General features: G+C 35.5%; 1 protein-coding gene across 6 annotated transcripts in view; it reads right to left on the bottom strand.

The window, feature by feature from the left end:
- Positions 1-6,803: 6,803 nt before the first annotated feature.
- LOC140516163 (protocadherin-11 X-linked-like) overlaps positions 6,804-13,665 on the bottom strand; it is a 561,944-nt gene continuing 555,082 nt past the window's right edge. For all 6 annotated transcript variants that reach the window (XM_072627134.1, XM_072627139.1, XM_072627137.1 and 3 more), the window contains one exon: positions 6,804-12,163. In XM_072627134.1, the coding sequence (XP_072483235.1) occupies positions 11,694-12,163 (470 nt within the window). In that variant the 3' untranslated portion in view covers positions 6,804-11,693. The remainder of the gene's footprint in view (positions 12,164-13,665) is intronic.

Raw genomic sequence — 13,665 nt, 5'->3', positions numbered from 1 at the left:
TCACTTAACCACTGAATGCCTCAGTTTCCTCAACTGGAAAATGGGAATAATAACAGCACCTACCTTACAGAGGTGTTGTGAGGATCAACAGAAAGTATCTGTTAAAAACATATGAAGTGCCTAGCACATAGTATATACCGTATATTATTCCATCTCCCCTTCTCTTCCGTTTCATTCTTGTACCATAATTTATATAGCCATTACGCAACTGGTGGACATCTACTTTGTTTCCACCTCTTTGTCATCACAGAAAGTGCTGCTATTGGGTATATATGCAGACTTTTTTTGAGATATCTGTTCTAGTGTGGGTATCACTTGATCTTTGAATTGTCGATAGGATTTATCTATAAGTCTGTCTGGAGTAAAGTTGTTTTTATCTTCTTGGCAGTTACTTTATTACTTCTTCAGTTTCACTTTTTGAGAACAGGTTAAGATCTCTATCCATTGTTTCATTTATCAGGGCATTTAATATTCCTGTAGGTCAATATCACTTTCCTTTCAATTTTTGGTTTTGCTAACATACAATTATACTATGTTCTGATTATTCTTTTTATTCTCTCCATTATCATTTCATCTCAATATAGATAATAAATATAAATTTATTACAAATTCACCTTATTAGGTTAGCTAGAATTTTTATCAATTTTGTTAGTTTAAAAAAGTGAACTCTTGGTTTTGCAAATTGTTTTTGTAATCTTTATACTTTATATTGCTCCACTTCTCTAATTTTAAGAATTCTATTTATTTTGGACGTTTAATTTGTTATTTAATTTAGGTTTTTTTTAGTTACATGCTCAGTTTATTATTTTTCACTTTTTTTTGACTACACTGATATTTGTTTTAAGTAACCAATCAGCAGGATTTCATTTTTCACCTACCATGTACTAGGTGCTGTGGATACAAAGATACAATTGTAAGTGGTCCCTGACTCTCAAGAAACTTAGAGTCTAGGTGAGAGAAACAAGATGTAGATGTAGAGGTGTGTGCAAAGTATTTACAAAGTGATTTGGGGAGGTGAGAAGGCACTAATTAGGTGTGTATATATGAATAAATAAAGCATTTAAGTGTTTACTTTGTACAAAGCACCGTGTTCAACTTTGGGGATCCAGATCACAAAGTAAGATAATCCCTGCTCTCAAGAAGTTAGTATTCTATTGGAACCAAATATGAAGGCTTCGACTACAAGTCAGATGAAAAAACCTTGATGTCTTCAGGGTGCATCTACAGAGCAGATGTCAATGCATTTTCTTTGCTGTCATTTATTTAATGTCACTAATCCCTCCTGGGTTCAGTGTCCTGAACTCTGTCTCTTAAGGTTTGAGGGTAGATGGTTGTCAAGATGGTAGTGGTTTGGCTTGCCTAGAACATGCTGCCTCTTCTTTTTCCCTCAGGATGCATGGCTGCTTCAGCCAGGCTGGGTTGCCTGATTTGTGGGTGTCAGTTGCTTTGCACTTGGTGAGAATGGCTGACCTTTTCTCCGCAGAAGTTACTTCCCTACGTGATGGCTGTGAGGGTTGAGCTAGAAGCAGGAATGCTGATCTGGGGTTCCTGCCATTCTTATCTGTTTATTGGTTGGTCAGTAATCATTGCTGGTAGTGATGAGGAAGGTGGGTCTCCTTTCTACAAAGATTCCTTTTCTCAGTGATGACTGCAGAGACTAGGCTAGAAGAATGTCTGCTGGTTTGAAGGACACTTCTCTTCTCAAGACTATTGGATTCAGAGTCCTGAGTGTCTCTATCAGGGTCTGAGAGGAAATGGTAGCTAAGGTTTGACTCACCTGATACTTGTTGACTCCTATATCCTTCCATCTTTGGTCTTTTCATGTAGGATATGATATCCTCCATTTGAAAGTGGCATCTGTTTCAGGTGTTTCTTGTAGTAATTATAATTTTTATTGAATTGTGACCTGAAAGATGTCTAACAGTTGTACCTTTCTTTACATTTATTTATAATTTCCCTGTGCCTAGCGTACAGTGTGTTTTTGTAACATGTTTTGTATGTGATGATAAGAAATATGTACAGTCAATCCTCATTATTCTTGGATTCCATATTTGCAAATTTGCCTACTAACTAAAATTTATTTGTAACCCTGAAATCAATGCACTTAGCATTTTAGTGGTCATCGATGGACATATGCAGAGTGATAAAAAAAATTGGAGTGGCCCTTCCTAGCTGAGGTCAACAAGGTAAGTACAAGAAGGTTGCTATGTGCCTTATGCAGAAAATACTTGTGTTAGATAAGCTTCATTCAGGCATGAATTATAGCACTGAGGGTAATATGACATGTTAATAAATCAATAATAGGGTTATGGTCCAGAGAAAGGAAGAACTTTGCTATTGTCACATGAGGCCACTGTGGAAAGTGCTAAAGTAAATATGTTTGCAAGAATCTTTTTCAGTATTTCCCCTAGGAAAAATGGTTTAGTATTTGCTAATTCAGTGTTCCTGGTGACTTTATAGAACTTAACTACTGTGAATGATGGGAATCAATTGCATATTCTTTAATGTTTCTATTCAAAAGATATCATAGGTGGTTCATATCTAACTTTTCCAACAGTCTGTTCAACTTTTTGTTTTCATTTTTGCTTATCTTTTTGAGATTTATTTAGCTCTGAGAAAGGAACATTAAAGACTTCTGTAATTATAGTTCTGCTATTTGGTGATTCATTTAGCTCTTTATGAATTTAGATTCTATGCCATTTAGGTATGTGTAGGTTTAATAATGCTAATAATGTGAGAAAGTGTAGCATTGTGAATAGAGAGCTGACTTTGGAACCAGGAGGTACAACATCTGGCACATACTGGCTGTGTAATCCTGGGCAAATCTCAGTGTCCTACTCAGTTCCAAGAATAGAAATTGTCAAGAAGATGCTAACTGGCATTGATAGTGTTTCTCCATGGAAGTTCATTGTTCCACTGAAATCAAGTTGGCTCACTATGCCTTAATGACTTCTTGTTTCAATGTTTACAGTACCTTTAATCATAATGTAGTTTCCCTGTTTATCTCTTGACGTGAATTTTTGTTTTTGTCTTTTCTGATGCCATGCTTATAATTTCTTTTATGGAATCCCCTGATGCACAGTAAAGGTTTTTCCAGTCTCTCATTTTCATTTCCTGTAAGTCTTTATATTTTAGATGCTTATTTTTTTCAGTTAGTTTGATGCCTTGCATTTTTAGATCTTCATCATTTGACTCCTCCTCTCTTCCCACTGAATTCTCTTTTGTGACAAAGACAGACACTTTAAAGGAAAAACATCTGATAAAGTAACAACATTTGACAATATACAAAATATCCTGTGTTATCGGTTTTATTATCTGTTTTCTAGGACTTTCTGTTTTTTGTGGTTTCTTGGAGTTCATCTGCCTTGTAATGATCTTTTCATTTGCATTTTTGCTATCATTGTTGAGATTACTGTCTTTGTTCTGCTTATTTTGCTCTATATTGTTTTACACAAAATTTCCCTACATTTCTCTGAATTCCTCATACTCATTTCTTACTACAGAATAATATTCCATGACATTCATATGTAAGCCAGTAGGGATTTCATCCCCTTCCCTTAGCTCAGTTGATATAATCACAGTATAACCAGGTGTTAAGTCGCTAGGATATTTTCACAGATAATAGGGTGTTAAACTAAGTGTGAAGCCTTGTTTATACTCTGCCATACATTTATGAAATATTTACCAAGTCGGAAGGTAACTTGATATTGAGTGGGAGAAAATGGTCATGCCCCAGATGGGGCCCTTAAAAAACTGAGTCTTCCATCTTAGGAGTCAGTCCAGGCTAAAGTTAGTCCTGGAAGGAGAACTTGTATCATGAGAGGGAATCATTCTTGTAGAGCAGAAGATTTATCTCCATCCTTCCCCATACTGACCATGTTGCCTTGAAACAGAGCTGCTCAAACAGTACAAGACATTAGTATCCAGTGGGGAGCAGAGATATTTTCTCCAAACAGATACGGACACAGAGAAGCAGTATTCATGAGGGACTGCTAGCAGTAAAGAGGGTACCTGGATAAGAACTCAAGAAATACCTGACCCTGGCCATTAACGATGCAACCCTGCAGGACAGTAGACCCTGGGAACGCACCTGTACCCTGTGGGGAACTTTGTGATAGCTCTGTGAGAAGCATAAGAACATCTAGGCCCTGCAGTGCTAGAGAAGTGAGTTGCTAGATGTGTTTCCTACATGTGGACCATGTGACTTTTGTGTGCTAAGTTTGTGCCTACTTATCACATAGATTGTGTGTATTTGTGGGCAAGTACATTCTAGCTTTGTGAGGTGGGGGGGCTATTATCACTATGCTACATTAGTAAATACCTTGGCTGAGAGTTAATTGTGTCTATCAGTTGTGGGTTTTAAGTTAAAGTGGTAGAAATCCAAATTCTCAGGGTATCCTAGACCCAGGGGACCCAACCTGTAAGTTAAGGAGGTAGTTCAGGATATATGTATATGTATATGTGTGTGTGTGTGTGTGTACACGTATGCCTACATCACCAATTTTCCCCATATATATTCAACTTCTGTATCTATATTTGACTTTCTTGGGGTAGATGCCCACAAGTGATTTCTTGGATCAAAGGAAATGAGTAGTTTAATCACACTTTTTTGCATAATTCCAAATTGACAACCAAAATGGTTTTTACTCCTCAACTTTACCAAGATCACATAAATGTGCCTCTTTTCCCACTGCCCCTCAAACATATACTGTCACTCTTTTTTGCCACCTTTGTAAATTTGCATGCTGTGATGCGGAACCTCAGAGTTTTAAAATTTGCATTTCCTTTACTTTTCTTATTTTATTATTATTTTATTTCATTATTATGTAGAGGACAGGGTCTGCAAAACTCCCAAGTGTGATTCAAAAGTAATTGGGAAGATTGCATGCTGTCTTGGGGAGGGGGAGAGAATTTAGAACTCAAAATCTTTTCAGAAGTGAATGTTGAAAATGAAAAAACAAATAAATATATTTTTTTAAAAAGTGGTTGAGAAATGTTTAACAAAATATATAAAAATACAACACAGTATAAGGTTAATTTGTGGTTTTTCTCTGTCTCCTCTTTGAGTTTGACACGACTGATTTAGAGTATGTTTCATGTGGTAGAGAACTTGCCTTGGCACTAGAAAGCCTAGTGTCATGGGCTGGTTCTGATCCAGACTGGTATTCTGGTAGGTTAAGTCCAAAACTGAAATGAAATGAGATAATTATAGTCCAAGTAACAGTTAACAAAGGAAAGGGGCCTGGCTGTTAGGCACATCAGAGGAAGAATATTCCTGCAATTCAGTTGAGCACAGCTCTCCTGTGTTTGTTTTGATCATTGTGGTGGTGTCTAGTCAGAAGCCTCAAGTACAAGGTCCAGCCTCTCCTGGCCTAGCTATTTTGCCTCCAAGTCACCAAGAAGGTACATCCATGTCCCAAACTTCAATCCCCTGGACTGATAAAATCTTGAGAATAGTTTGAATATCTTTTAAAAAAAGTAGCCTAACTTGCACCAGGGTATGAAGGGGTAGGTTGGCTTTAGGACATTTTCCCCACCACCCTCCACCTCTTGGTTTTAAGGGACTAATGGTCTTTGAAAACAGAAGTGTCAAACTCAAATAGAAAAAAGTGCAGGGAAAGTCACTAATAGATACATAAAGATCCCTGCAGAGGCATACTGACTTAGTTTTACAATGTAATATTGTCTGTGCTTTATTGTATTTTTATTATATTAAATATTCCTCAATTGCATTTAATCTGGTTCTGGTAGTAGTACTTGGAGCTCTGTATCTTTGATGCTTCTCAGTAACTTCCACTACTTAAATAACTGTTAGATAGCCCTTACTTTGGAAATGCAAGAAGCTTGCCATAAATAGCACTGGAGGAAAAGAAAAACTAAAATAGTAAGTAGAAAGAAAACAATGGAACAGTCATCTGAAAAAGTGATTAAGTATGGGAGAATAAATAACAGAAATCTCAGGTTTCTCTTCTCTTCCTTCCAGAGCTAGACAAGCTGGCCACCTTTCTCAAAATTTAACCCTCAGGTGCATACTAGTACAGGTTGTAGGAGCAGGGTCAGAGGGGGTGCTACATATAGAAGGGGTTAAATAAGAAATACAGTAATTTAGAAGGCCTGACTGGGTTGCGATTGGCATCAGAGCATCTGTTTGAGAGTGCAAGTCAGTGGGTATTGACGGTATTTTAATATTACCCTTGGACCCGAACATTAATCAAGTGTAGAAATAGGGTTCCCCCCATTCATTAGAAATTAAAAAAAAATCTAACCAAACATCATCCTTTTTATTTCTTTGTTCCGAAGTTCATAAAATTTAAACGAGACTATATTCTAAGTGTTTCAATGTTACACAGTCCTGATTAGTGTTTTATTATTTTCTGAATTTTTAGTTTCCTATATGAAATTAATAGTAGCATTAGCAGACCATGCATACAGGGGGCTTGTTAGAGTACAGAAAATACTTTGAGGATGAGATTTAGAGAAGATTCAATGTACATATACTTAAGGGGCTGGCATGAAGGGACAATTAACTTAGATTTTTTAAAATGATATTTCCTAAATTTACTAGAACAATTACTCAGTTTTAAAGACAGTGGGTTAGTGTCAAAGCTGACCAGTGTTATTTAATGTGATACAATTTAAATTTTCAAAATGATTTAAGTGTAGGTCAAGTCAGTGGTTAGGTAGAAGACTAACCCAAAGGGGAAAAAGACATTTTGTTTGCACAAAATCATTTCATAGCATTTCATTGATTACGGTAAAATCTTTCAGTTTAACTTGAAAAACAATGAACCAAAGATCTGAGGTTTTTATTGTATGGAATGAGTTTATTAATAATCATATTAATCATAAGACATCATGCTATACAGAACCTGAAATAGAACTACTACTACAGAGTTACTTCAAGACTCTACACTGCTAGCCTAGGCCATACAGTATCCATCTTGATCACTTCCAAAGTGTGGTTAGAGCTGCTTCAATACACACACTGTTCACTTTCAGATCCTGTAAGATATCACAAAGAATTTGCCCAAAATACAAACATAAATATATATATTTAAAATTTTTCCCAAATATCATATTTATGTATAACATAATTCACACACAACATTTTTGTAAGTTACCATGTAAATTCTTTGCCTTCAAATTGTTGTTTAACATCTATTTTTGTACACACATAACACCAACCTCTTTGAAGTTGCTTGTGTTGGTAAATGTTGGTTGTCAGATTTTGTTTTAATATTATACCTACTATGAATCAATTGATGGTTAGTATTCAAAAACTATTGTAAATGAGAAACCTTTTTGAGACGGTCATACTAAAATCCTCTGATATCATTGTTGGTACATAATTCCTGCCCAGGTTTTGTACTGCTCTTTGCTTCCATGTTTTCTGGACCTCTTGTGCTAGCTTGAAATAAAAATGTATTTTTTTCCTTAAAAAAAATAGTAATGGGCCTAGAAATATCCTAATGAAAATTTAACTTTTCTTATGCAAGAAAAGAGTAAGAAAAATTAAGTTGCAAAATGACATCTTTACTTGAAAGTATAATTCAGGTTAAACTTGGGTAAATTTAATGAAAAAAATTGAACAGTATGGTACACATGTGTATGTGGTTAAATATACATGTGTACATCCTTAACTTTAAAAAACAACTTAGGTTGAAATCTGCATGAATTGAAACCAATCAATTTCTTCAAAAGTAAGACAGGATAGGTTTCCTTTATAAGAATAATTTAGAAATGCAAATTGGTGGGTTTTGCGTGTGTCTTTTACCATTTTAAATGTTTGTCTATGAAGGCAAGGTTTTCTCTTTTAGTTGTTACCATTATACACAATAACAAAGTTAATCATTTATCTACCATTATAACATAGATATAATTGTTTTTAGCTCCATAAGTTCACATAATTAATAGTAAAATGTCAAGTGACTAAATAAGATTACACAAAAATGTACGCTTTGTGCACTGACTAAATTGCTTCTAGATCTTAGATAATAGTTATACATCATGTAGAAGTCTACTGGTATTACTTCTAAGACACTGACACAGCATTTGCTGAAATTGCAAAAGCAATGTTTAAAGAATGTGTACACTCTTCATATAAGATGTCTAGTGGATAGCCACAGTCTTACAAATGCTCCCTATTTGCTGTGTGTTACTGTAGAAATAAAATATATAATCACTATTTAATTAAATTTATTTCAGATGTATGTTAAACATTGGGAATAACTTATTCTAAAAAGACCTATCATGCATAGTTCTTCTTTTGGTTGGTCAATTTACAGATACAATTTAAAGATACATCAGTATTTGAAGGTTTTTTTGGGTTTTTTTTTAAAAAAGTTATCCTCTTCCCTCCGCCAAGTGGGAACCATTTTATTTACTGGTAAAGTGAGTGCCATTTTCTCACATTGAAAAATTCCCATGGATGGCCTCCTAATCTGTGCCTCTATTTGTTTCAAGAAATAATTGATGGCATATTACAAAGTTCTCACTGGAAATGAAGCCCTGAAATAGATAAGCCAAAAATGCTTGATTGAATAGAAACCTGGTCCAAGAATGCATTAGATAGAATACCTAAACTCACACATCTGCCTTTGGTCAAAGCTGGTCTGATTCCAGCTTCAGCATACCCTGTTTCAATAGCAGGGCTGGGGTGCTTAGTTATTGACAGATACTAAGTAATCTAGACAGGCAGTGGGAACTAGGGTACAGGCGTAGGGGCCAGTTCTGCAGTCAGGAGATCTTGGAATCAAGTCCTACAACTGACTGGGACCGGCTATGACTCTGGGCAAATTAGCTTCTCAGTGCTCCCGACAACTGCAAATCTGTTACAGACGAGTTGTGGATTTGCATTAGGGAATTAGTACACTTATGAAATCACAAGTCAAAACCTCTCTAAAACAAACAAAAATGAACCCTTTCTCTAACCCCTAAATCCATTTGTAGGATCTGAGAACTGTCAATGACCTTCAGAGTTCATGTAGCCCGTGCCTATACCTCTAGAAGGGTGAGTAGCCAAATTTGTAAAGGTTCAGGGATAGAGATTAAATAGCTTCTCTTGATTACACATGAAATATGACACACACCTTCCGCTTAAGTTAAAGATGACTCCCTTTTTATGCTGTTCTCTGTTGATATGGGGCAATTATCCAAATCTCTGATAGGTTATTTCATAATTGTCTTTTATTCCTACTTCTTTTCGGTGTTCTGCTAGGTCTTCTTTTTTCCAACATTTTGATTATTTTCATGGTTCTCTGAGTGCTAAGTTCTCAACATCCCTTAAAAGTCATGATACCCCAAGTTAAATTTGTGCCTCTGGATAACAGGTGCAACTTATTATATTTTCCAAGCTTAGAAGGGAAAGGACTTGTCATGATGGGGTCACTGAAAATTTGGCAGTATATATATCCATGATGGAGAACCAACTTTTTGGCACTTGGCTATTTCCAGCCATCATTAGGATTTATCACAGACATGTACAGTAGTGACAGTATTCTAGCTCCTGTTCTTAGCTTATTTACTCCCAAAATAATCTTTGTCAAACACTGGGCATTTTGAGATAAAAAGATTTGGAAGTGCCATGGGAATTTTATAGTTCTAGATTTGTATTTTATTGGTTTTTACAACTATGCATGATATATATTTATGATATATGCATAAGATTCAAATAAACTTCCAAACATTTTGCCTAAACTCAGAAACTCCTGGGAAATGACTGTTTTATTTGCTCTATCTTTTGTTCATTAAGGAAATAGATGTTAATAGCTATGGGTAGCTGTAGTCTCCTTTTCTCTCAGTCCAATAGGCCATTCCATTGTGTCTAAAGAATGTAAAGTTACAGCTACTGTGTGTCAGTCTCCAAAGGATTCACATTGCTTTTTCAGGATTCGCATGGGACTGGAAACCAGTGTACCACAAATCTCTCTAAATAGTACTGAAAAATATAAAGAAGGAAAAAAAAAAAGAAAACACCTGCCATCTGCTATTTTGCAACTTTGTTAATTAAGTTCTGAGTTTAAAAGTGAAACTCTTCTATAAACTAAAATCAAACATGATTTCAATAGGCTGAAATCAATGAAATTAAATATACAGTTACAAAGCTACTTATACCTGCTGGGCACATAGAGAGACAACGTCTCAACATCCAGTGAAATCCTCACCAATTGGAACATTTGTAGTTTTTTTGTTGTTTTTTTTGTTTTATGTTTTTTTTTTGTTTTTCCAGAAGCTTATTTTATACCATTTTACACACACATTTTACTCATAAATTATAAATTTAAGTTACACATTATGGAGCTTATATCTAATTTTATCCACAAGAAAGTTACGCTTTTTTTGTTTTTTTTGTTTTGTTTTGTTTTGTTGTTTGTTTTGTTTGTTTCTTTGCTTATTTCTTTCTTTGTTTCTTGTGTTTGGGGATGTTTTTCTTCCCCTGAAACACAGATTGTCTCTTGGTATAGTAACATTGAAACTAGTGAGAAATCAATTTGGAGTGGAATTTCTGTGACTTGGTGAAATGTACATGTAAAAGATAATGACTGGTTAAAGAGAAAATAAACCAAAACAACAGACAATGGAAGGAAATAATTTCCTTAGGAACACAAGTGTATTCCTTTTTGCCACAGAAGGATATCTTTTGATTCCTGTCTGGGATTTCTTAGTTTTCCTTTTATGGTGAAAAGCAAGTGTTTCTTATTCACCACAAAAAGCAGTCAGCAACTCCTAATCTCCTCCAGCACATCACTTAGAAATTCTGTACAAGAATATATTTGATGTATATTTATAATTATATCTCTCCAACGTTTGCTTCCTGCTTTTCATCTACATAATGTCAGTTATTTACTTCAGTAAGTTGAGCTAGAATGACAAAAATCCCTTAGTCTAATGGGCTTAGTGTGTGGTTATCTATAGTTATATTGAATCCTTTATGGAAAGTCTTTCCATAAGTGCCTAAAGTGCTGTAAAATTAACATTTAAATCACCAGCATATTCTTTAGGCGACAGTAGTTTACAGCCACAGCCCTGAATCAGCCACCAAATCTATTCGACTTCTTGCGTTTTAAGTCCTCTTACGTTCAATTTCCAGGGACGTTAACTAATATGAACTTGGGAAAGAAAAAACCTTATCAGATGGAAGAATGGCTAAACAATGACAGATGCAATGAGTCTTGACATAGCTTACATTCAACTAGAAAGTAAATCTGAAAAGAAAAAAGTCCCCTTGGAAATCCAGTAGCCTCTTTTGGCACGGTGCAGCGCATTCTAACGTTCAGTATCCAACAAGCGGTGGTGCAATTGAGGGCAAACAGAGACTCTGTGGTACTTAAGTTGATTTTGAACAGCATGTGGATAAGCTGTTGTAAGTTACACGCAAAGGCTGACATTTGGATAAAATGTTCAGATGCGTTCAGAAATGGCAGAAACCATATAGCTTTCATCTGTCACAATAGCCCATTTTCTACTGTAAAATATTTCTTGACTTTTGTTTCTTGATATTTGATACAAACTTCAGTCAAACTTCTTAAGGTGAAACTAGGGATCTAGCTCTAGCTCTTGAAATTGAGTCCAGTTTTAGTTTCTATTTACATATATACAAGTGGAACAGTTTTTAATATGCATGTAGTTCAGTTGTTTTGAAGGCTGAAACAGATTCTTCTGAAGGCTGAAACAGATTGCTTAGCTGATGGGCCTTACATGGGATCCTCTCTAATATTGGGAGAGCCCCGTGAAGATTGGCCAGGAGTGAAGGTTGCCATGGGAATAACTTTGATTGAGTCATCATGTGCAGCTGTGCAAAACAGGGCTCTGGGACTGCATCTCCGTCCCTGATTAGAGTCATCCTGTACAACAATCCTTCCTTGAGCACCCCTTGCTTCAGCCCTAGCACTCTGCCCCAGTTCTTGGCTCAGGGCCCGGGGGGGAGTGGTGCAAATAGTAGCAGCCTGGAGCTCAGGAGGATTATGGCACATCGCTGTGGTTGTGATCAGATGTGGAGCAGGAGAACTTTGGCGGGTTACAACAGGCTCTGGAGAACGAGGTTTCTGGTACTGGGGCACTGCAGCAGGCATCCAGCAAGAGTCAGAATGACCAAGGATGAAGCATTCCTGGGTACAGTGGTCAGAGGCTTCTTCAAGGGTTGGCTGCACAGTTATTTCTGGAACTGGAAAAAAAAAAAGAAGCCATGTCATGATCTACACTTAGAAGAAAATCTACTGAAAAGAATATTGTTGATTTTTTTTTAAAGTATAGTTACAGGCAAATATAACTAGTATAAACCAAATCATTGATTCCTAACATTTTTGCAAATCACATACCTGTCTGACCCCCAAGAGTGTTATAGAGAATAGTCACTTGAAAAAATTAAAATGTGTTACAATTAAGGTTACTTTAAGAATGCTTTGCAAATTCTGCTGCGCAACCTGAGATAACAGGATGAAATCTGGAAGCATTTTGGAAACCAGGGGCATTGACGGATATACAGAAATGCAAGGTAAGTCATGGGAACAAGGAGTCAGTTACGTATGTAATTCTGGTCGAAAAAAATCATCCAGATGACTGAAGAGAGAGCAGTTTCCTTTCACTTGAATTACCTAGATGACTGATAATACTTTATACCATAAGACTGTATAATCCATTAGATTATATAATAATGTAATATATAACGTATATCATCATATGATGATATATGTCATTAGATTATATAGTCCATTAGATTATAAACTCCTTGAGGGCTGGGACTATCTTTTTGTATTCCTAGCACTTAGCAAAGTGCTTGGCATATAGTAGGACTTTAATAAATGTTTATTGATTGATATGAAAATGAAGCTGAAAGTTGAGGAAAATCATATCCAAAACCATGTTCTCATTTTTTTTAACACACCATTTTATCTTTCTCTGCATTTAAGGGAAAATTTTATTTTTTGAGGATACTTTTATTTTAAAGTCTGCCAGTGACATGTAATGCTAACAACTCATATAGCACTGTAAGTTTCCTAAAATTCTGTATGAATGCCTATGGTGAAGAATATGGTACAAGAACGCAGTGTGTGGAAGCACAGAGGCAACAGAAAGTATAGTTCCTGGCCTTTAGGAGCTTAGACTCTAATAGACAAAGAGGAGAAACAAATGAAAAGATATGAAAGAATATCTGAGGCTGTTGGGGTTAACCTGGGGATGCTTCATGGAGACGAAGCCTATTAGATTTTTTCCAATGTGAAATTTTCTTTCATATGTTAAAGCATCTTATAAATTTTTAAACAATGTACAAAATAACTATGCCCCATTCTCACGAGTGTTTGTGCTGAAATTACATAGTGGAGCATAAATGTAGAAACATGAAAAACCTTAGGGAATGCTTTAGAAATTTTAAAAAATCAAGTGGGCAGTTAAGGGTAAATTAAATTAATTTAGAAAGATAGTCTATTAGATTCTAAGATTTGCCTCAAAGTTTCAACAAAGAACTCTGTGTTTAATTGAAAAAATAATTGATTTCTTGAAATGATGACAAAATGGTAGTAACATAATAAATGATATACCTAAAACATTCAACCCTGAACTGTGATATAAGTATGTCCATAAGTATTTAAATTTTTGAATATTAAAGAGTAAAACAGTTTACAAATGCTTTGTGTTGAAACTTAGATTGTGCAATGATCAGAACAT

This window comes from Notamacropus eugenii, chromosome X, assembly GCF_028372415.1.
Source record: "Notamacropus eugenii isolate mMacEug1 chromosome X, mMacEug1.pri_v2, whole genome shotgun sequence".
NCBI lineage: Eukaryota > Metazoa > Chordata > Mammalia > Diprotodontia > Macropodidae > Notamacropus > Notamacropus eugenii.
This window is presented reverse-complemented; position numbering and strand designations above follow the sequence as displayed.